Here is a 27,914-nt window from a genome sequence, read left to right as displayed (position 1 = left end):
GCCCGGCTCCCCGCGCCTCTGCAAGGCGGCCGCCGCCCGGAGAGCCGCAGCCGGCTGCTCGGGCACCGTGCGGGGCAGCAGGGGGCTTCTCCCTCGCCCGCAGAGCTCGCTCCGCTCCGCTCCGCTCCGTTCCTCCCCAGGCGCCTCCGCCAAGCCCTCTGGAGCGGCCCCTCCAAAGCCTTCGCAGCCCCGCCGCCGGCTGCCGAGCCCGCCGTATTTATACTTTCGTCCCCCGGTTTGACACAGGAGGGTTATTTTTGATCCCGCTCGATTCCACTTCCCCCTCCCCTGGGACTCGGGGAAGCAGCAGGAGAAGTGAAAAAGGAAAAAAAAGTTTTGGATGGAAGTGGAGCCAATCAGGAGCCAGCAGGACCCGCCTCTCTTGTTTAAGTGTCAACTCCAGCCTTTTCTCCCCCTGCCTGGCTCGGTATTAACCCCTGCAGCCCGGCCGCCGCCGAGCTCACAGCGAGAACGCGCCGGCTGGGGGCTCCGCCTTGGTTTACACCGGGGTGAGGTGCAACCCCCTCCGGTTTCACCCACGGAGGCCCGAGTGTCATACCAGCGTCAGACCCTTGCGATTCCAGGGAGAGGCCAATAGACTCCGCGAGAGCACATTCCCTCCCTTACCTTCCAGGCAGCATCTTGCTCGCTTTTCCCTCCGTGGTCCCCGCTGTCCCTGTCCCATGCCAGCCAGCCCCATTCACCTGCAGTGAGAAGCAAATGCTGCCACACAGTGCGGCTCTGAACAGAGCATCAACCAAGGCAGCGCCTGGAGGGACTGGGTGAAGGTTCCCCAAGCCAAAATAAAGCACCAGGCTGGTCAGACAGACTCCTGGTGCCTAAGCAAATAAAATGACCCAAATACCATTATTCCTTCCCCACTTTATTGCTGTGGGGGGAGGGGAGGGTTCCAGAAATTAGCCTCTCTCATGGTTAAGAGAAATAGCAATCAAAGTCATTCCCTTCTGTTGCGAGGCTAGTATCTCTCTACCTCTAGACTGCAAGCCTCTTTCGAAAAAGAGTGTCTAGACTACAACCAGTACTTTCGGAAAAGCAAGCCGCTTTTTCGAAAGAGCACTCAGGCAGTCAGGATGCTCTCAAAGAGCACTTTTGAAAAAAGGTGTTCTTCCTCGTAAAATGAGGTTTTCCATGCTCGAAAAAACTGCCGCGTTCTTTCGATTTACTTTCGACAGAACACGGAGGCAGTGTAGACACAGGGGAAGTTTTTTTCCGAAAAAAACCCTGTAGTCTAGACACACCCAATCTGTGAGTCCCAATCCCTGCATCAGACAAAGTGGTTTTGACCCACAAAAGCTGATGCCCAACTAAATCTGTTCATCTTTGAGGAGCCCCGGGATTCCGCGTTTTTGCAGGGAGTGGAATTCCTCATCTGGGAAGCGGCCCCGCCAGGTAAGTCATCTCCTGGCATGTGCTCAATAAGCAAATGCGAGTCGCGGATTCACAGAAAGCAAAAGTTCCAAGAACCGGGGGGGGGGGGGGGGGGGGTGAGAGCCGTGGAAGAAGGAAATCAGCCCCCCCTCCATGGATTAGTGTTTCTTTCTGTCTAAGGTCCCTTTCCCACCTAGCTCACAAGCCCCTCTCTTCCTGTCCTGTTGCTCACCCCTATGGAACAGCATCACTGACGTTTCTTCATGCTGCAAAGCCCACCCTGGGGAGTGTCAGCAGACTGACAGGTGCTCAGGATGGGGCCCAAACTTTCTGTCTCCTCCCCGCCTGGCCAGCCCCTCTAACCTGTGTGTTAAAGGCTAAAATATAGGAAAGGCTGAATCAGGGTTTTGAGGCTCTAGCTACCTGCTCCCCGGTAGCCAGGGCAATCAATGGGATGGACAAGACTTGGGGGAGGGAGCAGGATCTGTGTGCAAAGGCGTTTCCTGACCCAAGTATCTGAAGGTGAGATCTGAAAGCCCAGCTGGGCCCCATGGGCTGTGGGTATAAGAGGCAGGGGAAGGCGTTGCCTTTCTCAGGTGCCAGGTGTGGCTCCGCCCACACTCCACTCCCGTGCTCCAGAGCTGGGGTGGCTCATGTGAGAGGCTGGCGATCTGCCCCTGTGTGGGCGGGGCCTAGGCTCCTGCAGGGGGCAGGGCCTGGGGTGGAAGAGGGGGGACGGGTGGGTTGCCTCCCCACTGCCCATGCTGGGTCTCTCTTGCTCACCCCTCAGCATCTGCAATAAGGAGGCTGCTACTGGCTACCAGCTGTTAACCCAGTTGCTTATGACACAGGAGTCTAAATGGACTCCAGCCCACTCGTAGCTGTGCGGGGCCAGAGAACCAAGATGTCCTGTCATTTACTTTGTAATTAACGCTGCAGGCAGGACTCTGCTGCACACAGCCACGCGGAGGCCGGTTCTGCATAGCGCTTGTTCTGGAGAATCACTTCACATCGCTATTTTTTGTGGGGAGGAGTGGGGACGTTACATTAAGAAAAGTCCACGTCTAGGACATGACCCTCCTGCAGTATCTTTCAGCCAATGACGCTAGCCACACAGTGCCCTGTTCTGTGAGGTGGTTATTCCTACCCTCATTTTAAAGATGGGGAAACTGAGGCACAGGTGGGCACTGTGACTTGCGCAGTGACACGCAAGGAGTCAATGAAGAGACTATGGCAATAGCGCCTGCATAAGGTGTGGGGGACACATCTTTCCACTAGGATGCAGTTCATTCCTTATCCTCCTCTTCCATCGCCCTTGCCTTTGACCTATGAGGCCACATGTATATCGAGACTTTAGGCAGCCCTGGTTCTCATTAGTGGTTTTCTCTGCAAACAGTAGCTCGCAGTTTTCTGTAGCTGCTACAAGTCTTCCAGGGCTTGTTAAAGCCAGTTCTAAGGAGCGCTGAGGGATAACGTAACCAAACCTGGTTCACCTCTGGCTTCAGGCTGATTTGAGGAGCAGATGCAAAAAGAGCCACTGGCTTCTCTGGAGTGTTTGCTTCTTCTTGTAACCCTTTCAGACCCACCTCCCAAGCCACTTGGGCATGCCCCCGGGGAGGGGAGGCGTGTAGGCAGCAATGCCATTCTCACTGAAATCAGTGGCAAAGCAGGAGTAAGACCTTAAGCTCCACGGGAGGGGTGTCGCGTATAAAACCATCTCGTTAATAATCAATGTGTGTCTAAAGACCCTTTGATCCAACTGCTTGCAGACTCTTTTCCCTTCCCCTCCCCTCTAGATACCTGAAGCGATCACTGCACTGAGCCAGGGAACTAAGAAAAAGAAACCTCAGGGAAGTCCCCAGCATTCAACACACAAGAAGCCCAACCCTGCTGTCCTTCCTACAGCGCTGATTTCTGGGCATGTTTTGGTTCCGGGATTGGGCCCCTTCTCCCATGATTGTGTAGCCATGAAAAGCCTCTAGTAGCTACTGCTCACTTTCACTGGTCACCTGTGCTGCATGGTCACCTGCCTGATTTGGAGATTTATTTCTCTTTTGCAGCACCGAGGCATCGCAGCATCTTTCTTCTGTGTAATTTGCCCTCAGGCCTCTGCTTTCTCTGTGCTGTCAGGGGAGAACCTCTTTGATGAACAAAGCACATAGGAAACCAGCCAGGAGTCCTGTGGCACCATAAAGACTAGCAGACTGATTGGGGCATAAGCTGCTATGGGCTGGAATACACTTCATCAGATGCATGGCGTGGAAAGCACAGGGGAAGGGCGTAGCAAAAGAAGGGAGTTGCTTATTGAGTGTAGGACCAGTGCTAAGGAGGCCAATTCAGTCAGGGTGGATATGACTCACTCCCAGCAGTTGATGGGGAGGCGTGAATACCAGGAGAGGGCAAATTGCCTTTGTCGTGAGAGAACCATTCTAGGTCCTTATTCCATACTAATTTGCTGGTGTTAAAATTTGCAAATGAATTGCAGCTCTGATAAGTAACTCCCTTCTTCTGATATACTAGTCTGCATATATATATCCTGCCTCTATTGCCACTCTACATTTCCACTTCAATGCACCTGATGATGTGGTTTTTGCTCAAGCAGAACTCCTTGTTGTTTTTGCAGAAACACAACACGGCTGCTCCTCTGAGACAAAGCACATCTAATCCTACCACTCCAAAGACAACCAGCAGATGTCAGTGCCGCTTTGGTCTTTATCACTTGGGCAGCTAACGAACTCCCAACAACGGGAACCGGCAGTGTCTTGGGTTCTCACATCACACAGATTGTGGTGAAAAGGGTTGGGAGGTAGAGGGCGTGTTTGTCCATTAGGTTCAGTATCTATCCAGCTATTCATCCAGTGTTAGGCATAGATCAGCTGCTTGCAAACCAGGTTAAATTACCTTCGCATGTGAATATCACTCTGATTTGACTAACACTGTTCTCCACTGGGTTCTCAGCTGGCAGCTGTCTGGGCGTAGCACCTGATCTTCCACCCTTGCGACTGGGACAGTTTCCACGAAAGAACTAGCAAAATGATCAGCTTCAGCAAACATCTTTACCTCCATGGGGGAACAATTTGGACAGGCCTCCCATTGGCTCTGCATGCCTTGGACCAACTTTGGGGGTTGTGGGTGTTGAAGCAGAAGTTTTTATTCAAGCCTCTAACTGACAGTGAAGTGGGCAAATGAAAAAAAAGACAGTGAATAGCTTGTGTACACAGGGCCTGACTCTTAGCACTCCTGCACTGGTGTGAGCCCAGAGGCGCTCACCCGAAACTAGCAGAGTAAATTGAGAGTAACTAAGAACAGAATTTAATAACATAAGAGTGGCCAGATTGGGTCAGATCAAAGGTCCATCTAGCCCAGTGTCCTGTCTGCCCACAGTGGCCAGCGTCAGGTGCCCCAGGGGGAATGAATGGAGTTTGGCCCAGCCCCTATAAATACTCTATCTCATAAGGCTGAAATGATACACCTGATTCATTTTCCTTTGAAATAAAACCCAGTGGGTTGGAACAAATCTCTGTAAGAAAAGCATCTGAATTTTCAAGTCAGCGGACTGGACTTGTCTCTCACCAGATTATTGTCTAGTGCACCCAGGGAAAAACTGCTTGATCACAAAGACGTGAAACTACAGGTCAGGCAAATGTTTATAGCTTCGCATTTTCTTTAGCTAACGTGTGAAGAGAGGCACCTCGAACACCAGTGTACACTGTCGAATGAGATCATCAATATACAACTAGCATAGTAAATCATATACATTTGGCCACCAGAGGTCCCCCTTGATTCATAAGTGCTGTTAATTTAGACTATAAACACAGAAAACCCTGCCATAGTATGCAAAAAAACATTAAGATTTCTCCTTGCTAGAATGTTTTACTCTATTTATATATGTCAGTGTAGGGCCTTGACATTTTTATTTCAGTTAGTTTCTAAAAAAAACCATTTCTATTGAATTACAGAGCTAAGGATGACTTTATTTCCCTCCAGAGGGCAGCCTTGACTGACTGTGGTTTCCAATTGTTTTCACCCTGAAGGGCCATTGAGTGGTACTCTTATACACAGGTCTGTGAGCATGCTTTAAGGAGCACAGGTTTATAGCTTTCCAAAAATACTAGTCCCGTCATTCCAGCTTAATTAGTCACTGAAGAGGAACCATGCTAAGAATATGTCTGATGACCTTGGCTGGCACCTCTGGAAACATGGGTTCAGTCCCACCGCTGCGATTTTTGGCAAGCCGGTTTAATTGTTCCGTGCCTCAATTTCCCCTCTGTGAAATGGGAAAAAATGCCTCCTTTCTGCCTCTTATTGTCCGGCTTGTATATTTAGACTGTAAACTCATTTTTATTATTTGTGTGATGGCAGTGTCTAAGGACCCCAGCTGAGCACAGGGCCCCATTGTGCTAGGGCACTCAACACACAAAAATAGACTGTTACTCTGCAGGAAGGATCTATTATGAGACACAATGAGCATCCCTCTTGGTGCTCTCTTAGGCCAGGTCTACACTAGACCTGGCAGATCGACTTAAGGTACACAGCTCCAGATACATAAAATACGTAGCGGGAGTTGGCTTATCTTAAGCCAAGCATGGCACCGTCCCCACAGCGGGAGGCTGACATTGGCTTCCCTTATGCCTCACAAGAGCAGAAGTACTGGCAGCTGACAGGGGCGTCCTGTGAGTTTGATTTAGCAAGACTTAACTAGACTCGCTAAATCAAACTCCGGAAGATCAATCACGGCAGCGTCGATCTTCCGTGGAGTGCAGACAAGGCAAAATGACACTGATACATCCCTACATATCCAGATACAGATAAGGTACAATCTGGATTTACCCTCACCACACCCCCCAGAGTAAGGGATGTGCTAAGACAGAGTTGGGGGACTTGAACCTGATCTCCTATGTCCTTAGCTAGCACCCTACCCATGGGCTGTCATTACCACCCCCATAAGAATGCTACTTAGCTCTTTTCCCCAGTAGAGTACCAAGTGCATCACAAAGGAGGGCAGTATTATTAGCCCCATTTTACAGACTGGGGAAATGGAGGCCCAGGGTAGTGAAGTGACTTGCCCAAGGTCAACAGCTGCAAATGCCCCACCGGGCCCTAAGGTCCTGGGTCAGCCTCTTACCAAGGACACGGACTGTGGGATAGTCTCCCACTGCCACAGCAGGAAGAAGAGATGTGGGGGAATTGCCTCTTCCTGTCATCCCTAATGGCAAAGAGACCCCTGTTTAAAGCTACATGCTGCCATGATGCCAGATCGGCAGGTCTAAGAGCTTGGGGGGAGGGAGGGTTGGTGGCTGGTGGCTGGCAGGATGGAGGTCCTCATGGTGCAAGGCCTCCCCACAGGGAAAGATGTAGGGCTCCCCCCCCACTTCCCCTCCCACACATCCCCTTCCTCACAGGCCCACCAGGCCCTGAGTTGGGGCATGGTTCGGAACATTGCTGGGGTGGGGCGGGATTCTGCCTAGCAGCCTCCATCGCAGGCCCTGCCAGCCTTGCACAGTACAACACATGGGCTGGTGTCTATGGGTTCCTCTGCCCCTGGAGGGCTCCGGGTGACAGACTCAGTGCAGCAACCACCCCCAGCAGCTAAGGGCCATTCTCCCATACGGGACATAGAAGCATCTGCTATTTGCAAGACCCTGTCTTTGATGCCACGCGTGCCCAGGTCAGTGGTCGAACCAGTGGCATGGCCCGTGGGAGGGTGGTAACCCACTGCAGGGCCTGTGCCTGGTGAGGAGCCCGTGTGGGAGGAAGCAGGCGGCCTAGTGGTTGAGCATGGGGTTCAATTCTCAGCTTTTCCTTTGCAGGGAAATCTATAACTTGGGGAGAAGCAGTATTGCCGCACCTCACTGGGGTGGTGTGAGAATCGTGGCCAGGACCCCTCTTTCCGTGGCCAGCATCTGGGCCAGCAGCCTTCCTCCTTTCCCAGGGGTTGGGCTGGCAGCTGGTCTCTGGGATAGGGAGCCCAACCGCGCCTTCTGGTACTCCCTCCCCTGCTGTCTCTAGCTTTGTAACTCTTGGTTCTTCCCCCCTCTCTGTCTCAGCCACCCCCAATTAGCCTTCTCTGTAGCAGCCCTCCGGCCTGACCTTGTCACAGAATACATTCACGAAAGGTTTGGATCTATTGCCCTGATGGCAGGTAGGTGTTGGTGTTAGATTGAAGACAGCCACCACTTCATCCAATACTTCCCCAATGTTATTTTCCACATAAGGAACTTACATGCTTTTGGGTGGGGGTGTATGGGTGGGGGGAAGATGCGGTGGGGGAAGATGTGGCCTGTGCACAGCCACACGGGAGGGGAGGTGTCTTGGACACCATCATTTTACTGAGGAGATGGGTGGGTGTGTGGTTAAGTGTCACAAGATCCAGGTTCATTCCTGGCTGTACCACAGACTCCCTGTGTGATGTCGAGCAAGTCCCTTGAAGCCACGAACGTGGAGTGGCCCTTGGCTAGGACAGGGACCACGCCGTGGCTGGCGTGCTGTGGACATGCCTCCGGATCCCTGCTTTAGCTCTGCCGGTGTGTTGGCCAACAAGGAAAAAAAGGATCTTGCCCGGACCACTTGCATCTTTGCTAGTGGGGTCATGAATCCCGTTACTTCGGGTTTGTTCTAGAGCTGTAAACTTTGGGCAACTGTTGGCGCTTACTCAGCTCGGTAGCTTGACACGTCTGTGATTCAGTAGTATTCTGGGTTTTGTTCTGGGCCTGAGCTGCACATCCTTCCAGCTGCGACGCCCTGTAGGAGGGGTCTTCATCTGGACCACCTGCCTGCACCGTGTAATGGGCTGTAAATCTCTGGGTTGTGGTAGGGCTCAAGAGCAGATTCCACCTGGGGATCCATTTGACATTCAATACATGCGCGTTGTTTTGCTACCGCTTCCGTGGGAGGCATGGGGAGCTGGCTTTGCGGGGCTCTTGCAGGGAGAGGTGGGGAGGGGTGTATTGATCTGTGCTGACTGTCTGGAGGGAACATGGGGAGCAGAGAAATCAGCTGGGGGAGTTATATACACCCTCCCCCCATTACCTTTGGATCGGAGAACTTCCTGTCCTTCAGTGCATTGATCACCACATCATCTCTGTGAGGCAGGAAATGCTATTAGTCTAGAGATGAGAAACTGAGGCACAGAGAGACTGTGACTCCACCATGGCCTCTCAGGAATCTTGTGATAGAACAGGGGACTGGGCAGAGATCTTTGGAGCCCAGGCTAGTGCTCTAACCACAGGGAAACCCTGCCTCTCGTGCAAGTGTTTGATCAGAGGGGTCACTATGGAAAAGCACCAGTCTACAAGGAGCATCGGTTGAGTTAAAGGAGAATCCACCTACCACTGGCTCTTCCCAGCACCAACGGGACTCGCCCACTGAATCCACGGGAGGGCTGAACCTTAGAAAGGTTTGGGGTCCCGGAACAGGGAAGTTAAATATCGGTTAATTCAATAGTCGATTAACCTCGTGAATCGTTATTGGTTACTCGACTATTCTATAGTCCCCGGGGGCGGGGCCGGCAGCCAGTGTGCTCTGGCCCCACTCCCGAGGATCCCCCTGCTGCTCCGTGCTGCTGCCTCTGCCTCAGAAGTAACAGCGCGGGGGGACTGAGCTGAGCTGCTGGCCAGTCTGCTAAAGAATTGACTGGTGGCGGGGGAGTCTGTGTAGTCTAGAGCATTAACCTATAAGCCTTTGCTTGTCGGTTAATCGGTTAATCGACTACGCTATTATATCCCTACTCTGGAAAGTAGCAGCTGGATGCTTTGCTGAAGCTCAGCTGAACTCCATGCAGTCCCCAGGCCTGCACAGCTGGGCTTGGGCGCGTGTTAAGAACTGACTTGGTGGCTTTTGGGTATTTCCAGACTGAAGATCGGCCAAGGCTGGAGTGACAGAAGGGGCCTCTGTGCAGAGCTGTAGCCATGTCGGGCCCTGGCCGACTGAGAGAAGGGGGTGAAGTGATACCCACCTTTTCTTAGGCCAGCTCCTGCTGAGGCCAGAGAGCAGCTTCTGAGCGACACGGAGCGACATTTGAGCCTCCGTAGGTCACGCATGTATCAAGGAGACGTGGCTGGACTTGGACACGCACAGAACTCTGCAGCAATGCGGTGCCATGCATGGCAGGGACTGGGACACGGGGGCAGGGAATGTCACTTTAAAAACAAGCTGTTTTGCCCATCCCTAGACTCTACATGGAGGGACCCAGTAGGGCGGAGACTAGTGGAGCAACAGGAGAAAATCCCATTTCTTCCTCACAGCTGTTGCTTAGCTGGGTGGCCTACCAACTGCCTGCCTTGGGTGTACAACGGCCTCCAGCCATCCAGACCTCCTGCATGCGTTTCCTCCAATGATCCACCAGGACCCAGCCAGATTTCTCTGCTCTCAGTCTTCCCCAGCGGGATGGATCAGTGGGGGATGGATCAGTGGATGATTACCTGTCCTGTTCATTCTCTTGGCCACTGTGGGCAGACAGGCTACTGAGCTAGATGGACCTTTGGTCTGACCCAGTGTGGCTGTTCTTATGTTCCCCCAAGAGCAGCCTATTAGCTTGGACTGATTCATCCTCCGTCCCTGGAGACCGGGGGCTCCTTCCTGACCAGGTGGTCAGGAGAGAACTCTTGGCTCAGGCAGCAGGGAGAGCATAGTTTGTCCTATTGGGCTTCCGTCCAGTTCCTGCTGCAGCCAACATGACAAGTGGAGCAATAACAAAGCCAGCATTTCCTCCGCTAGAACCTTTCCACTCTATCTTTGGCTGTGAGCTCTCCGCAGGGCTATTTTAAACCAGCTCCCTTTTTGAACTGCAGCTCACTGGAGGTGCGCTAGTCACTTCGGAGTTTGCAAAGTGGCTTCAGAATGGTAAAACCCCCCCCAAACCTCTCCGTCTCGGGAAACTCCCACTGCGGGGGCAGGGGTGTGAGCCGGCGGAATTTCACAGAGAAAAATTGCTGCACATTCTCTCTTTGGCTTGGAGGTGGATGAGACAGAGCAAAGACAACCTCTCTGAACTCAAAGTGACACCAGTGACCCTATGAGCCCCTCGATGCATCTAGCCAAGGGCCCGCTGTTTTGTATTGCCACGAGGGAAGGGGGACATCTAGGCTGGAGATTAGGCAAAACTATTTCCCTGGGGTGGGGGAAGCGCTGGGATGGGTTCCCTAGGGAGGGGGTGGAATCTCCATCCCTAGAGGTATTTGAGTCCTGGCTTCACACAGCCCTGGCTGGGATGATTGAGTTGGGACTGGCCCTGCTTTGGGCAGAGGGCTGGACTTGATGACTCCTGAGGACTCTTCCAATCTTAATCTGTGCTCCTCTGAGGCCTTACCACTCGCTACACTAACACACCGCGGTCACAGTACTTATCTGTAAAGAGCATTGTGTGACGCAGCACATGAAAGCTGGAGACATGAATCTCATTGTGTGATGCAAATACCAATGTGTGTGTGTGTGTGTGTGTGTGTGGTGGGGGGTTACATACGTGTGCTGGAAACTTGGTCCTGAAATACATTTTGTAGGCAGGTGTGACGTAGTGGGGGGTACCTTGCTGGTGGCTATGCTGGGCAGTGGGCTGTGGGTGACCACCACTGGCTGCTGTCTGCAACACGGCCCAGCAGGGCAGGGGATGAGTCATTATGCAAAGAGGGTCTCTCAACCTGTCCGACCAGCTACCCCCCAGGGAGAGAAACAAAGGAAGGTGGAATGCCGCCTCTGGCTGGGGGGCAGGGCTGGAAGAGAGTTGGTTAGTTTCTGTCTGGGAAGCAGGGGGGAAGGAGCTAGGGAGAGGGGCTGGGATTGTAGGGCCCAGCCACACCCCATCTCAAGGGGGGGCACTGAGGCCTCCTAGCCCCAGTTCCTGTAACCAGATTACATCTGTGCTGTGCTGTATCCTGGAGAAGCAATAAACTCCCTCTATTCTACTGGCTGGTGGAGTCTGTTTGTTTCACTACCGGGGTGCAGGAGGCAGGGGACCCCGACGCGCCACCACAGCAGGCTTGATCAACAAGCTTTAGACAAAGGGATATTGATTTTTCTGGGTCTGGAATAGAAGCAGAGCACCAGAGACAGGGATGCCTGTAGGAGCAGGGGACAGGACTTTGGGACCAAAGAGAACGATCTTCCTGAAGATGTTCCTGCAAGGTGGGTGGAAGAGCAGCCCCTCCAGGCCTGTTGGGGAGCTGTGGCCAGAAACCAGGACAGTACCAGCTCAGTCCATCCCAAATTCAGTACGCGGGGGGGAAAAGCCAACTTACTCTGGAGGCTGACTTGCATGTTAACAGAACAGGGTTTTATTTTCTTTAAACATGTGGCCACAAAGGATAAACAGTGGGAGGGTTAGATTCGAACAAAACACAAAAATGCCGAGTTCAAAATGCCCATGTGCTGTGCTTGGGTCCCAGATTCAGGCAGGACTTTCGGACTGGTGTGGATCACCAGCCACTGAGCCGTGGCGAGGCAGGACTGGGTTGGACGTTGCCTCTCCAGTCCTGCTGCCAGAAGCCGGGATCATGTAGTGGGATAATTCCCTGTGCATCAAGAGCTTGAAGGCCAACGAGAGGAAAAGGGTGATTGTCACCATGTGGTATTCCTCCGGTTTTTGTTCCCTGCCCGTATGCTGACTCACACTGTATCGTCCTTTACTGAATTACGGAACAAAGGCCTCAGAAGAACCCACCTTACGTAGGACTTAATTGGTACCTTGTACTGAGCCTCTGCATTAGTGCAAATTTCACCCACGGTGCATTCTGTATCCATGAAGGTAGGGCCCTAGCAAATTCATCATCAATTTCACGTTCATAGGGTTTAAAAAAATGGTAAATTTCATGACTGCAGATATTTCAGTCTCAAATTTCAGTGTTGCAAATGTAGGGGTCCTGACCCAAAAAGGAATGGTGGCAGGTGGGGTCACGGGGTTATTGTAGCAGGGTCGTGGTCCTGTGGCCTTTACTTCTTCACTGCTGCTGGCTGGAGCTGGGCAGCTGGAGATTGGTGGCTGCTGGCTGGGAGCCCAGCTCTGAAGGCAGAGCTACCGCCAGCAGCAGCACAGAAGTAAGGATGGCCGGTGTGGTATTGCCACCTTTACATCTGTGCTGCTGCTGCAGAGTTGGGCCCTCAAGTAGCAGCTCCCATTCTCTGGTAGCTCAGCTCTGAAGGCTGTGCAAAAGGGAGGGTGACAATACCATAACCCCCCTAAAATAACCCAGCCACCCCCCTCTGCACCCTCCTCTTGGGCCAGGATCCCAGTCTGAGAAACGCTGCTCTCCCCATGAAATCCGTATCGTGTAGGATAAAAGCATGCAAAAGATCATGCTGCAAAAATGGTCTGTGATGCGTTTTTCATGGTCGTGACTTTGGCTGGGCCCTACCTCTGGGATGTGTGACGTTAGGCTCTAGATAAGTCCTTCTATCATCGAGGAGTGGGGGGAGCCACTGGGCCCGGCATCCCCGTCTGCAGCCAGACCTGACTCTCAGCCGGCAGGGAGACGAGAAGGTAAATTAGGCAACAGGGATGCAGGGTAGAACAGACTTGTCAGCACAGAAACCACAAGCCGCCAGTGCAATCCATCCTGGGGAGCGAGGGCTCCGAGCCAAGGACCCTGCCTCCCATCCCTGCACCCCAAGCCAGCCAAGACTAGCTCACACTCCCAGCAGCCCATCTCAGCCCTGCAACCAGCCCCACCTCTGGCCTCTGTCCAGCTCCCAGGCAAACGGGGTCACTTGCTCACACCCCCTCTCAGGCTCCGGTTACAGAAAGCATCAGCCATTGTGCCCCTGGGGGAGGCTGTCACACAGAAATTCCCATCACCCTCTCGGGTCCGGTGCAGTGCCCAGGGAAACTGAGGCACAGACATGGGCCAGTAGAAATCACATGCAACATGAAGGGAGCAGAGCGAATACAATCCCAACCTTGTCACATCTTCCAACACCACCCCGCGATGTGGACAGTGTCCACCCCCACACCCAGAGTGCCTACCGGCGTCAGCTGGACCAGGGCTCTGCGGTGCAGTGTACGGGACAGGTCCCCAAAGCTCCTTTCAGTCCATGGTGGCGAGGGGGGTCCGGTGCCGCATTTGGATCTGGATTCACATTCTGAGCGTCTCTGGGCTCTGAGCGTGTTTGGGTGGGAGGGGGAGTTGGTTCAGGCTCCCTCTGGGTCCACAGGTCCCCTGTGCTTGCTTGAGTGGCTCATACTTCCACCTGGCTTCTTCCTCTTGCACAGTCCATACCTGAGCATCTCACGCCACGTCCACACCAGGAGGTGTTACCGGGGGCGCGGAGTGAGAGCCTCCAAGGGGTTCCCTCCTCCGCTCATCACTTTCCGAGTGCAACATGCAAAAGAGAAACTTGGGAGAAGAACCCAAGTTTACCAGGCTCTTGGCATGCAGGAGAAACTCTGCTTAGCTGGGTTAAATCCTCCGAGCCGTTCGGAGGGTCTGACACGAAACATGAAGCATAAATCCCAGCGGTGCCCCAGTTGCATTCTGGCTGGTGTTCAAACCCAGTTTGATTCATTCAAGTCACCGAGTCCATTAGCTCAACTGAAGGGTTCATCGAGTCTGATTTTGGAGCCACAAGTCCAGCTGGAAGGTAGTTTCTGGGGCGACCTGCTGGGGGACTCACAGAGTGGGGAAATCCTGGGGCTAGGACCGGCAGGTCTGCAGGCTGCGTAGCTCACAGTCTCCCTTAGGCAGCACTGTTGGTTTATATTTTGGAAATGCATAAAATTCTGCTACCATCGCATCCCTGCCAAACCCTTTAAATCATATCAAACCACCATGTCTACGGCCGGCATAATCCACCATTAAATCAACTCGGCGGAGTAAAAACAAGCCTGGGCTTTGACTACGTGACTTGGGGATGAGCTGCTGACTGCGGAGCCTTATTTCACTGCGCGTGTCTAATTCAAGCACAAAATCATTTAGTATCGACCGAGAGAAGCCGGAGGGGGGAGGGGCATTTTCAGCCTCCAGAGGTCGGTTTTGGCCTTCTAAGTCGGGGGGAGGGGGCGTTTTTGGTGTCGGGAGGTGGATGCCGTGCGGACATCACCCGCAGACGGGTCACAGAGACGCTCCGGGCACACACGTGCCGTTACACTACGGGCACGCACACCCAGAGCTCTCACAGTCCTAGCCATCTACACTCACCGTGCGCACCTGCGCACCTAGTGGCGCGCACGCGCACTCCCCCAGACACCATTCCACGCATCCATTGACACTGCATGTGGGACCTCCCTGGTCTGGCACCCTCGGGACCCGAATCAGGGAGTGTGCTGGACCAGGGGAGGTCAAAGCTCCCCTCCCGGCTGTCAGCCCCTCTGGGATGTCAGCCCCGGCCACTGGGACAGGTTCCCAAACCCAGCTGGGGCTGTGCTCCTGCCCTCTCCCCCCCAGCTTGGGATGCGCTCCCAGCTCCCAGTCCTCCTGCTCCCGGCCAGGCTCTCTGGTCCAGCCACATCCGTGATCCTGCCCGATTCCCGAGGTTCAACCTGTTCTCCAATTCAGCAAGGCACCGCAGCAAGCACACGCCGTTAAGCGCGAGAGCAGGGCCATCCAAGTCCAGGAGGCTACTCACGTGCTTAAGCACCGTGCAAAGCCAGCACGCTTCTTCGGATAACAGTTGCATTCATTATCATGACTCCCAAAGACGCCAGCCAGGGTCAGGCCCTTTGTGCACGGGGCTGGACAGAAACTGGTCTGGCCCGAAGAGGCTGTGATTGAGTACGAGTCAAGGAGCAATGCACAGGAGCAAGGGAGCAGGGAGGGAGCTACTGGACTGAGAAGGCCAGACACAGAGTCCAAGGCCCGTCTTCTCCTCCTGGCAGTGGGGTGTGCGCAGAAGTCTGGGTGCTAATGGCTTTGTCGGGGTCGTTACTGCCGGGGCACCGAGGCTGAGGTTTGCAAGCGGCAGGGGATGTAGCCACACCCCCCCTGCCATTAAACCCTGCTCTGAAGATCTCAGGCACCTTTACCATGGGCCAGATTCTGCCACCTTGATTCGTTAGGCTCAATTGTGACTTGGCCACACATCGATGCAGCCGAGTAGGAGGGGAAAGAGCTCCTCCTATGCCCCATGAGCGGTACCCAGCCCTTGGGCTGGCGGGATGAGAGTAAACAGGGCCAAGTGTTCATCTGAGGGAAGATTTCCAAGCGCTCTGCATCCAACCTGCCAGGCTGCTTTGACATTTTTTTTCTTTAATCCAGCTACTACCTTAAAATCGCGAGTATAATGTGCACCTATGTATAATTCGCACCTGCCTTTTAAACATCAGAATTCTGGAATAAACTGAACTCTTATCTATAATGTGCACCCCCATTATACTCGCGATTTTACAGTATATATAGGAAGGAAGGGGCTCATGCCTACCGTGGGGTCCCCTGCCCACCTAGCTCGCTGAGCTCCCTGCCCTCCCCTGGACAGCTGCCTGCGCGCCGCGCTGCCACCGGGTAGGCAGCGAGCCAGGGCGCTGCATTCTGATGGCGCTGCCGGCTCCTCGCCCTGTCCTGAGCCTGGCGGGGCACCGCGCTGCAGCTGGAAAGTTTCTGTGCAGAGGGGAGGGTGAGTTTAAAACTTTAACAGAAAACCTCCTATGTATAACGCGCACCCCAACTTTGTGCTAAAGAAAAACCCCGGGAAAAAAGCGCGCATTATACACACGATTTTACGGTAAGTTTGGTGCTTAAACAAGGGCAGAGCTCTACTGAGAATTGCAGCCCTTACCCATCCGAGTAGATGTGCAAGGCAGGGCAGAGGTAGAGACTTCACCTGGCCCCTTCTTTCATTGGCTGGTGCACCTAAGAGAGGGACTGAGAGAGAGTATTAACTAACTGTGGGTGTAGTAGCAAATGATGAGCCCCTAGGAGACTGGTGGGGAGCAGAAGGGAATTGTGATGGGGGAAGGGTTTTCCTGTCCTGCAAGAACTTCTCAAATAAGAAAAAAAAAATCCCTTGTCTAGAATTGGGTCAAAAAATCATAATCTTGACATTTTTCATGAGCCAAAATTTTTTTAATTTTGGTTGGGGCCAATTGAACGAGGGGGGATTTCATAGCAAACTGACTCCTTAAAGGGGTTCCAAAGAGGATGGAAAGAGGCTGTTTGGACAGGTGACAGGACAAGGAGCAATGGCCTCAAGTTGCGGTGAGGGAGGTTTAGGTTGGAGATTAGGAAAAACTCTTTCCCTAGATGGGTGGGGAAGCCCTGGGATGGGTTCCCTAGGGAGGGGGTGGAATCTCCATCCCTGGAGGTGTTTAAGTCCCCCTTTGACACAGCCCTGGCTGGGATGGTTGAGTTGGGATTGGTCCTGCTTTGGGCAGGGGGCTGGACTCAGTGCCTCCTGAGGTCTCTGCCCGCCCTGAGATTCTGGGATTCTATTAAATGTTTCACTTGGATCATTTTGAAAGGTCTCATTTTGATTTTGCTCTTTTGCTTTTTCTTCCCTTTGTTTTCCATAAAAATGAAGTGCAACGTCCAAACAGACAAAGGTCGCTTCGGACCGTCAGCCCCTTTAGAAGAAGGCGAAATAGACCTTTGCGTCAATCTCAAAACTTTTGCCCCAACTTCGTCTCAAGTCAGGATTTTTCTCCAAACTAAACTGGGTGATGGGCAGAGCTATCCCGTCCATGGGATGCTTGTGGCAGCCACCCTGGGCCCCGTGCTTTGGGAACCCCTGAGGGGCCCAGGGCAGCCTGGGGGGCACCTGAGTGATGTGGTGGGAGCTGGGTTCATTGGGCTGGGGCCGGGTCACTCCACATCCCATGGCCGCAGTGAGTGTGGTGGTCTGAGCCCTGCCGCCGGGCCAGACCCCCTCCCGTAATGCCCTGGGCCATGTCGCTTGGGGGAAGGGGCTTGGAGGAAGAGCGGGGAACAGCAGTGAAAGAAGTGGGAAAAGGTGGCGGGAGGGGGCTTCAGAGAAGGCTCGGATTGGGGGCCCGGAAGAGGCGGGGGAGGGGTGGGACGTGACCCGAGCCCTGCAACCCCCCTCCCTGGGAGGTGCTGATGACAGAGGATAAATCACATGAGGATTCCCTGTTCTGTTCCCTCTCTCTGGGGCCCCTGGCATTGGCCACTGTGGGCAGACAGGACACTGGACAGGATGGGCCTTTGGCCTGACCCCGTCTGGTTCTATCACCACCAACAGGCCAGGATTTGACAAATTGGCATTTTTGATGGAAAAAAAACCCATTCTGTGGCAAAAACTGGAACAGGTTCCAATGGTGATTCTTCGAGCCACCGTTCCTCCCGGGGGTGACAGTTGTAGGCCGTGTCCTTGTGCAGAAAGCTAGCTCCCTGATTTACCTGGGACCACTGCCAGCCTAGCCAACAGCAGGGAAGCCAAAGCCCAGCTCCCTGGGGCAGAACTCGGTGTAGCCCTCATTTGAAAGCAAGTCGCCAAACTGCAAGGGAAATGGCAGAACGGGTTCTTGTTTTAAAGGGTCTCTTCATAGAATCATAGAATCATCAAATCCTGCTGTTGTGTTAATCTACATGGCTGTGTCTAGACTGCATCCCTTTTTTGTAAAAGGGATGCAAATTAGACACATCGCAATTGCAAATGAAGCGGGGATTTAAATCTCCCCCGCTTCATTAGCATAAAAATGGCTGCTGCTTTTTCTGGCTCGGAGCTTTGCCGGAAAAAAGCGCCAGTCTAGACGCAGCTCTTTCGGAAAATAAAGCCTTAAAATGAGGGATAAGGGATCTTTCGGAAAAGGCTTTATTATCCGAAAGAGCCTCGTCTAGACTGGCGCTTTTTTCCGGCAAACCTCCGAGCCAGAAAAAAGCGGCAGTCATTTTTATGCTAATGAAGCGGGGGAGATTTAAATCCCCACTTCATTTGCAATTGTGATGTGTCTAATTTGCATCCCTTTTATGAAAAAGGGATGCAGTCTAGACACAGCCCATATGTAAATACTAAAACTGGAAGCAACCTCACGAGCTCATTGAGTCCAGTCCCCTGCCCATATGGCAGGACCAAGCACTATCTAGACCATCCCTGACCGGTCTGTCCAACCTGCTCTTAAATATCTCCAGAGATGGAGATTCCACAACCTCCCTAGGCAGCTTATTCCAGTGTTTAACCACCCTGACAGGCAGGAAGTTTTTCCTGATGTCCAACCTAAACCTCCCTTGCTGCAGTTTAAGCCCATTGCTTCTTGTCCTATCCTCAGAGGCCAAGGAGAACAATTTCCCCCCCCCTCCTCCCTGTGACACCCTTTTAGATACCTGCAATCAGTGGTGGTCAGTGAAAATTAATAGCTTCTCAGCAAGATAAAGCCATCACTAGCTAGGAGAAGGGAGACACAATGCAGCCATATGCATCCTTTTTTGGACCATCCTGTGCCAGACCCAGGAAAGACAAGACTTTAATAAAAAACGCCTCCCCCGCCCCTCCAAAAAACAAACACCAAAAATCAAAGCTGCCAAAACAACCCCAGAGTGGCCCAAAGTGCAAACCAGCTTCAGGGGAGGAGAAAGGGAGCAAAGAGCAAGAACGACACGCCAGCAACTCGCTGCTTGTATCAAGTTGCTCTGGCTCTTTAAAAGCCTGCAGCCTTGCGCGGGGAGAATAGTATTTGGAGAGCTACAAGTGGCTGAAGGCAGGTCCAATAAGCGCCCTCAGCACCTCCCCCCCCGAACTCTGGTTACAAACCCTCGCTCGGTCGCACATGACAGAAATGTATATAAGCCCCCAGAAAGGCAGATGCCCCGGGAAAGACAGGTAGCGGGGGGCACGGGCTGGGCAGCCCCTCCACAGGCGCTGGAGCTGGCGAGGCTGCGGCTGCCAAGGGCGCGCTCCGGGGGGCCTGACAGCTGGATTACCGGTGGGAGCCGGGTTAGGTGCAAGCTCCCCCCTCCCCGCGGCTCAGGCCGGTGCGGCTGCTCGCTCTGAAAGGGACACTGTCCTCGCCACCCCTTCCAGCGGCGCCCGGGACCATGCGGCGGCTGCTGGGCACCGTTGCGCTGTGCCTCGCCGCCCTGCCAGCGCTCTGCTCCCCGCTGGAGAGCGAGGTGGTGACCCCGCTCCGCTTGGACCCGGACCTCAATGGGCGGCAGTATTTCCGGCGGGGCCCGGAGGAGCCCAGCAGGCCGCAGGGGGTGATTTTCCAGATCACCGCTTTCCAGGAGGATTTCTACTTGAACCTGACCCCGGACGCGCAGTTCATCGCGCCCGCCTTCTCCATGCACTACCTGGGCGCATCCCCCGGCGCGGCCCGGGAGCGCCCGGACCTCCGGCGCTGCTTCTACTCCGGCGACGTCAACTCCGACCGGGAATCTTTCGCAGCCCTCAGCCTCTGCGGCGGGCTCAAGGGGGCGTTTGGCTACCGCGGGGCTGAATATTTCATCCGCCCGCTCCGGAATGGCACGGGGGAGCGGGCGCTGCGCAACAGCCAGGGGGAGCACCTCTTGGAGCGCCGGAGCGCGCCCATCCACGCCGGGGACGCCACCTCCCGATGCGGCGTGGGCTCGGGCTTGAACCCGGCCATCCTGCACGCGCTGGAGAAGTACAAAGGCTCCCAGGGGCAGCGGAAGAAGCAGCTGAACGAGACCCGGCTGCCCAGGAAGAGTGGCCGCTCCAAGCGCTTCGTCTCCATCCCGCGCTACGTGGAGACGCTGGTGGTGGCGGACGAGTCCATGGTGAAGTTCCACGGCGAGGACTTGAAGCACTATCTGCTCACGCTCATGGCCACGGCGGCCCGGCTCTACAAGCACCCCAGCATCCTCAACCCCATCAACATCGTGGTGGTCAAGTTCCTGCTCATCGGCCAGGACGACAAGGGGCCCAAGGTGACGGGCAACGCGGCGCTGACGCTGCGCAACTTCTGCGCCTGGCAGAAGAAGTGGAACAAAGTGAGCGACAAGCACCCCGAGTACTGGGACACCGCCATCCTCTTCACCAAGCAGGTGGGGCCGGGGTTGCGCGCAAGGAGGGGAGGGGGCTGCACTGACAAGGGAGGGGGGCACGTGCCCGGCTCTGGCTCCACTGGCCAAGCACAGAACTGCTCCCTTTCTGCAAAGCTCTCCCATGCCCCAGTCTCCCAAACAATGTTCCCTCAACATTTTCCCATCCACGCGCAGAATAAATTTTGTTGTGTGCACCAAGGCATGTGCAGATGTGCACCATCCGTAGACACACATGCTGCCAGATGTGGGAGGCTGTGGGTGCTCTGCTAACCAGCTGGGCGGCATTTGAATCTCTAAGGAGCAGCCGCCCAAGCACTCAGCTTACAGAGAACACTGCTCCCAAAGCTTTGTCCCCCCCTCTCTCCACAGCTCGTGAGCAAAGCCCTGTTCCTGGGGCACCCTACAGTGAGCACTAGATTGTCCTAGTCAAGGCAGGCGGGTGGAGGCATGCGCTGAAGCGGAGCCTGGATTTTGCCAGGGCAGCTGCACAGGGTTGCTGTTCTGGATGCTCTTGCCAGTCATGTCCAGTCTCCCCAGGCCCCAGCTTCCCAGAAAGCCCGGAGTGATAGGACTCACTGGGGTGGATTTAGCGTGGAAGCGGCAGGGGTGCCTCACGGCCAGTAGGAGGCGCTCTAATGGTGACACGGCGGCGGCTCTGGCGAGTCCAGCTGAGCTGTGCCTGTGGAAGCAGGGGTGTTGGAACAAGATGTATAGTGCGGGGCGCTGGAATCTATTGAACCAAATGGTAAACCCTGGCTATGATGGAAGCCAAGGGGTGCAGCAGCACCTCCCCCAGCACCTCCACGTGGAACTGGGGCTTCAGCCTTCCAAAGGCGGGGGGAACAGCGAGTGCCTGCTGCACAGCCAGGGACAGATTTCCTCAAGTGCTGGTACTTGGGTGGTGGGCGGCGAGGAGCCCGGTGTGGGCAGAGTCTAATTAGCACCACAGGGCAGCCCAGGCCCTCGGCTGGATGCATGGCATGCCTGGGATGCCTTCTCCACAACAGCCAGAAAACCCACCACCACGGGCTGGGAGAGGCTGGGAAACCGTTCACGGTAAATCCGGTTTCTAGGGTGCATTTTCACCCAGAGACCCGGAGGTTCCGGTTTGCAAAGGAGCCCTCAGCCCCCAGCACTTGTTTCTATCCCAGCTGCTGGTTCCAGGATACAGGACAGCAGCTGCCCAGAGCTGTGGCCCACTGGGGCTCCCAACAGAGCACAGAAATTTGCTTCTCTTTGTGCCCTGTTTGAGTCCAACTGAGGCAGCCTCCAAAGCGGAGCGAGTCTCCGGCCCTGTTTTCCGCCTCAGCTGGGACGAGCTGGCGAGCGCACGTTGCACCTGCCAAAGGGAGAGCCTCTCCCTGCATCACACTTCCTCTGACTCATTCGCATGAGGAGCCCCAGGAGAACCCGGAACTCGCTCCCCTCCCTTCCCTGTGCTTTGGTACCGAGTGAAATTCCTGCTGGTGAAAGGTCCCAGGTCCCTGCAGGCTGGAGTCTGCTCTGTAGCCACAGAACCGGCATGTGGAAAGGGCTTCCCCACAGCCCCTGTTGCTGTGGGCCGGAGGGAGGCGCCCTGAGGCTCTGCCGAGATGGAAGCACTAGACTTGCTCCGTTTCCAGCTCTTTCCTGTTGCCTCTTTCAGTCCTGGGACTCGGCTCATGCTGCTATCCGTGGTGCCAGTCGGTGCTGTTTGGCCGTATAACTGGGCAAAGGGATTACGGTCGAGAGCGGCAGCTCCTTTCACGTGGGCCTCTAACCAGCCAACGGATGGGAACAAGTGACTCGGTCACCGCCCACTTGGACGGGATGCACACAGATGCACACCCTTGACATTTCCTTGTAGAAACTCTGCCACACTCAGCCAGCCTTTGGGCTCCTGCCGGCCCCGGATCCCCGGCAGGCATAGCACCTCTGCACACTTGCACAGCCAGCTGGATGTTTGCCCCTTAAATACCCAGAATACAGCATCCCGCCAGCACCGTGGGCTTTGCGTTCCCTTCTCCACCGCTGCGGCGTGCGGGTCCCATCGCGTGGCTGCTCGGGTGCTGGTGTGTGCGGTGAAGCTTTCTCCTTTCTGCCACAGTGATGAGAGCTATTGGCAGTCTTGAGTAATCACCTCCACTTGCTGCCAGTGGCTCCAGACTGTCCTTCCAGCTCCCCCTGTGCCGTCCCCGCAGCGCGTCTAAACCAAACTAGAGTCTGGTGCAGTGGGCCACATCCTCCCCCTCCGGAAAGCAACGGGAACTTCGCCACTGGCTTGGGTGGGCCCAGGATCCAGCTCAGCGACTGTGAAGCTGGGTGGCCACAGACACTAATGTGGTGAGATATTACTTGCTAAATTGGGAAATCACAGCTGGGAAGCGTCAGGCAGGAGAAAGAGGCTCAAAAGAGGGAGCCTCTACAGCGACCCGGGCAGCCAGGTAGGGTGGGTTGGATGATGGGAAAAGTGCATAGAAATATGAGGGTTATTCTTTAATTAGCTGTTCTCTATCTCCCCTCCCCCAAGAGATTAGCTCCCAGGGCAGGTCAGTGGCGGGGGGGGGGGGTATTCCTGCAACTTGGGTCCCTAGAAGGCCCTCATGGAAGGATACCGATCACTGCAAGACTTAATAGCATGATACGAGCCCCACAGCCTGCGATAACACCCGGTGACCTTTGCTCTACCCTGAACCGTGGCAACCGAACCAGCGACTATTCCAGCGATGGAAATTCAGACCCTCAGGCTACGTCCTTCAGCTGGACGTGACTCTCTTTAAATGGGCACCAGGACAGACAGCCTGATCCAAAGCCTGCTGGCATCAGGCGGGCTTTGCTTCCCACCCGGTCAGGTGGACGACTGTTGCAAGAACAGGCAGCATGTTGACACTGTCCCCTAATGGGCCGGATTCACTCCTGGCATAAAGCTATTGAGGTCAGTGGAGTTGCACAAGGGATGAGGTTGGCCTTAAACACGCTTGTGCTGCCACACTGCCTGCATTTTTCAGGCATGACAAAACCAGCCATTCCTGAAACCCCGATGCAAGAGCACATGATCAACGGAGACATCTGCCTTTCCTGAACTCGGCCATCTGTGATCGCCAGGGACCCTAGGGCGGAGCTCCCTGCCAAGAGGATGTTCCATAGACCCTTGACTCTCGTTCCGTTGAAAGGCCGATTGATAGGCAGGTTCCAGCTGTAGTCAGCAAGTTGCTGATCGATGGAGTTGTCCTTTCTCGCTCTGTGCTCTGTGCTGTCAGTTGCTCTGGAGGGCGGATGTGGCCAGGGTGAACTCCAGCTGTGCATCCGGCCCATTCCGGTTGGCCAAGCACGTGTGAGGAAGAGAGCTTGCGCTGAGCCAAGGACCCTGGGAGCAGACCGCGTTGAGTTGCGCTCTTCTGCATGACTGCACCAGCTGACCGCCGGAGAGTTCTGCAAGCTGCACCCAGTGACGTGGCTGCATTGACTCCCCCCTTGCAACTGGCGCTCGGCAGCTTTGTCCGGACTGACATCAGCCAGCCATGACCGAGGTGCGTGGAAGGTCGGGCTCGGCGGATACCAGGATGGCTTTGCCCAACAGCCGCTCTCGTTCCTGCCGTGCACCAGAGCTGGGAGAGGGGCTGGAACTCTGCCCTCTCCAGTGCGGGGAACTGGACGTGCAGCTGAGGCCAAGAGGCCCAGCCGCTTTGAGTCAGGCTGCCCAACTGTGTGTTTGTGGGGGGAGGAAATTCCACCCTCTGGGTTCCTGACCCAGCACGGCCGCTGCATGGCTCCGGGCAGCCAGCCTGCTGCGCAGCTCAGGAAAGACACTGCTTGGGAATCACTGGGAGAAGGCCAATGGTGCAGCCGTGCAGGGGCTGCATTTTCCTGGGGATAAGGAGAAGTCTGAGTATCACATGGAACCCACCAGAGACGGGCTCACAGTTGGCTTGGCTGGAAAGAGGCCTCGGTTCAGGCCTCCCATGGAAATGACATTTTTGTGAGCCTGCCACGCTACGGCAACGACAGCTCGTGCCGGCTGTTCTCGGACACTGGCCCAGTGGAGGGGCACGAAAGGGGGTGGGCTGGGAAGAGAGGGAGGAGAAATTCCCCTTCTTGGAAGGCAAAGGCCCTCAGGTGCAGAGCTGCCCGTCTTAGAAAGGAGGGAGAGCGGGAATTCCCGTTCCATGCTCTGTCAGCTCAGGCGCATGGCCGCTGCCCGCTCCATCATCTCGCGGCGGTGGGCCAATCAGAAGGAAGCCGCGAGGCTCCCTGGCAGCCCTGGGTGACGTTTCGGAGAGGAGCGCGGTGGACCCGGCGCTGGCTGCGTCTGGTCCGTTTCCCACCGGGACAGCTCAGCGGGGTCCGAGAGCGGTCTGGATGTCCCGGCTGGGAAGGGTGGGCTCTGCTGCTGTGCTCGGCCACCAGCTCGGCTCCTCGCTTCGCTATTTGGGAAGCAGCTGGAAGAGAGACAGAGCAGGGGGGGGGGGGGGGGAGGGGGCTGCAGGCGAGGTCCTCGGAGGAGAGGAGAGGGCGACGTAGCAAAGCATGGTCACCGTGTGGGCAGAGCCAGATTGGCAGAGCTTTGTCTGGAGCAGACAGGGAGCCTGGATGGGGGGCGGGGCTTTCCTTTACTGCAAACTCCCCTCCCTGGTACCAGTATCATGCTCAGCATCGCCAAGACACGGTGAAGTGATGAGCACGTCTTTCCTGGGAACATTCTGCGAATCCCACGGGGCACAGCCGCTGTCACGGGGCTGCGTCCATCGTCCCCCCTTCCTCCCAGAGCCAGATCTGCGGGGATTTGAAAGGGGTGACCCTTGCGCAGCAGGCAGCATCTTCCCGGCTCTCAGCGCGATGGGAAAACGCTAACCTCAGCTTTCAGCCCCTCTCCAGTTCGGGTGGAATCACGTTACATGGCTTGATGCGAGAATTTCTGATTGGCTGGCCTGGACTATGAAGAAGAGCAGATCAGCTGAGAATTGGGGCAGGGAAGGAGACTTGTGGGGAAGGAATAAGCTTTGGGTTCTTCCTGCTACCTCTTTCCAATAGCTAGTCTGCCTGTGGGGGGGGGGGGTCTATAACTCGCCATCACCGTGGTACATAGAATCATAGGTACATCGCGCCTGCATCTTCCCCCTAGTGCCCATAACAATCTGCCCCCCTGCAGCTAGTGCAAAATCTTCCTGCGCTCGGGAATACGCTTTGCCCGGCTGCACTTTTCGGGCCTGAACTTCTCCCGTCTTGCGCAGGTGCAAGGTGGGTGCCTGGGAGCAGGCTCTTTGCGTTGCAGTCACGCTCCTTCTGGTTTGGTCTTCCCATATACTCCCCCTATTTCCTCTGCCTCCCTTCTCGTCTCCCCCTTCCACCCCCTGCCCGCCGTCGGCAGTCGCTCCCCGCCGCCCCTGCAGAGGAGTCCTCTGGGGCTACCCAGACCCGCCCCAGTTCCCGGCATGGGAATCTCTTGCTCTGCTGGCGTCTCTTTGCAGCTCCCCTCCCTTTCTGAGCCAGATGTGGGTGGAGGCTGGCCCCTGGCGTGGCCGGGGAGGGCTTCTCGGCACGTGGGGGTGGTGCTGCCTTCTGGCGCTTCCAGGGGGATGGCGCGAGGAGGCTGAGGCTCAGATGGGAGGTGAAAGGAGGCCGGCGACGCGCTGCCTGTGCCTCTGTCCCTGCCACGAGCGGGCAGGGCTCACAGCAGCAAGCGAGTCACTGTGTCAGTGCAGGTGTTGGGCAGGGAGCCAAGAGCGCTCCCAGCCAGCAAGGAAACAGGAACTTTTAAAAGAGCAAGGAAACTCCGACGGCCAGGCTCTGCCCCCACCGCGCTCTCCCTGCCGGTTCACCAGGGCCGTTCGCCTCGGGGCTCCAGCCCTGGCAGCTCCTCTGGGTTCAAGCAGATGGACCTAGACTGTGGCCCGGAGCAGCGGGGCCGGGACGGTTTTCGTAGCGGGGGTGCTGGGAGCTAGTGAACCGAAGGGCAAGCCGTGGGTCTGACGGGAGGGGCCCAGCCTTTGACACGCCCGCCCTGCCGTGTACGGACGCGTCCCAGAGCGAGAGTCCCAGGCACTTTGCAAAGAGGAGATTAAGCTGCCGAGAGGGGAAGTGAATTGAAAAGGGTCACTCCGCACATCTGTGTCTCCTGCCTCCCACTCTTGCCCTCAGCGATTGGATGCTGCTGCGTCAGCCTTCACTACACGCATACTGCCCCTGTATTTATCTGACCCTGGTTGCCTAATACCTGAGCACCTCATAACCTCTAACGCGTTTATCCTCAGGACACTCCTAGGAGGTAGGCAAGGGCTTTTATCCCCATTTTACAGGTGGGGAAACCAAGGCACAGAACAGTTAAGTGACTTGCAAGGGGCCACACAAGAAATCGGAGGCAGAGCAGGGACTTGCATCCAGGTCTCCAGCTAGTGTCCTAACTGGAGGGAGGGTTGGAAGCAACTCAAGAGGGTCAGTCTGCAACTTTAAAACCAACGAGTAGGCCTGTGGCACCTTAGAGACTAACCAATATACAGAGAATCCAGAGCTTTCGTGGGCAACACCCACTTCCTCAGATGTTGCGGAGAGGCACCAGCGATGCGCAGGTTCACACCTGCATCAGTCTGGCCACAGCCAGGGCCGCGGCCTTCAGTCTCCCAGGAAATGACAGCAGGGCTTCCCCCGCCAGGTCCCCACGCTCTGGAATTTGAAGGCCTGGTTCTCCCCTTCCAGCGGGTTACTCCTGGTTTGCGTCGGCGTGAGCGGCAGCAGGCAGGCGCCGGGACGCACGGGGCTCACCTTCCTTTGGGCAAGATTTTATTGTTTTTAAAAGAGCAAAACCAGAAGGAGTGAGAGGGCAAGTTAAAGGGCCCAAAACAGGAGCAAAACCGCAGCGATCCAGCTTGCTCAGCGACACTCAGTCCTGCTTTATCGACACCAGATTAGATTAGACTCAGTCCCCTCCCTTCCGCCCTGCCAAGCCAGGCCCGCAGCAGTGCTGTCTAGCAGGTAGCAGAGCAGGCCAGGGCTCCCGCTCCGCTGGAGATGAGCCAGTCACCTGCCCAGGCGAGTTACCTGAATCTGGCAGGGGCCGGGCTAGGACTCCAGGGTCCTATTTGGAGCTGTCCCTTCCCCTTGCTGGGCGCCACGGGAAAGTGGGATAATCACACCAGCTGGGGTTCTTCTGTGCTTGCAGAGCATGGGCTGTGAACGTCCACAGCCCTGCAGGTTGGGAAGTGCCCGGGTGCACCCAGGCAGCGCTGCGATGCCCACATGGCACGGGGCGAGTCACAGCGCTGATCTGCCGGAGCCAGGGACACCCATAGGGCAGCAGAGAGCCAGTCGGCCTAAGGAGCTGAGATCGGTGTCCATCCCTAGCAGGCAGGGACAGGGCCGGCCATCCTTCCATGGCATGGGCATGACTCCCTCTGAACTCATGCCCTGGAGATGCTGCTCGGGGCAGAGGGGCTGTTGGCCTCAGGTTTATGGACTCCAGCAAGGCCCCGTTGCCAAGGGCTGACTCCTCACAGTGCTGCCGGCCACTGTGACAAGCGGGGAGGGTGCTACTGGGTTTCCTCACGTCTCGCTGCACGTAGGCCCCCAGAACTCCTTGGAGAATGACAAGCTAAGCCAGCTCCCCCGAATTCCTCAGCAGCCAACAGGGCTACCTCGGGGATGGACTTGCTGAGGGCTCTCTTGCAACCTGCC

At 55.6% G+C, this 27,914-nt stretch overlaps 1 protein-coding gene across 1 annotated transcript in view; it reads left to right on the top strand.

Moving 5' to 3' along the window:
• Positions 1–19,025: 19,025 nt before the first annotated feature.
• Positions 19,026–27,914, top strand: part of ADAMTS15 (ADAM metallopeptidase with thrombospondin type 1 motif 15) — a 30,614-nt gene continuing 21,725 nt past the window's right edge. The window contains exon 1 of the mRNA XM_075909820.2: positions 19,026–20,267. Within this exon, the coding sequence (XP_075765935.1) occupies positions 19,299–20,267 (969 nt within the window). The 5' untranslated portion in view covers positions 19,026–19,298. The remainder of the gene's footprint in view (positions 20,268–27,914) is intronic.

Source organism: Pelodiscus sinensis, chromosome 25, assembly GCF_052426305.1.
Source record: "Pelodiscus sinensis isolate ZL-2025 chromosome 25, ASM5242630v1, whole genome shotgun sequence".
NCBI classification, from domain to species: Eukaryota; Metazoa; Chordata; order Testudines; family Trionychidae; genus Pelodiscus; species Pelodiscus sinensis.
The sequence above is the reverse complement of the archived record's forward strand: the minus strand, read 5'-3'. Positions and strand labels throughout refer to the sequence as shown.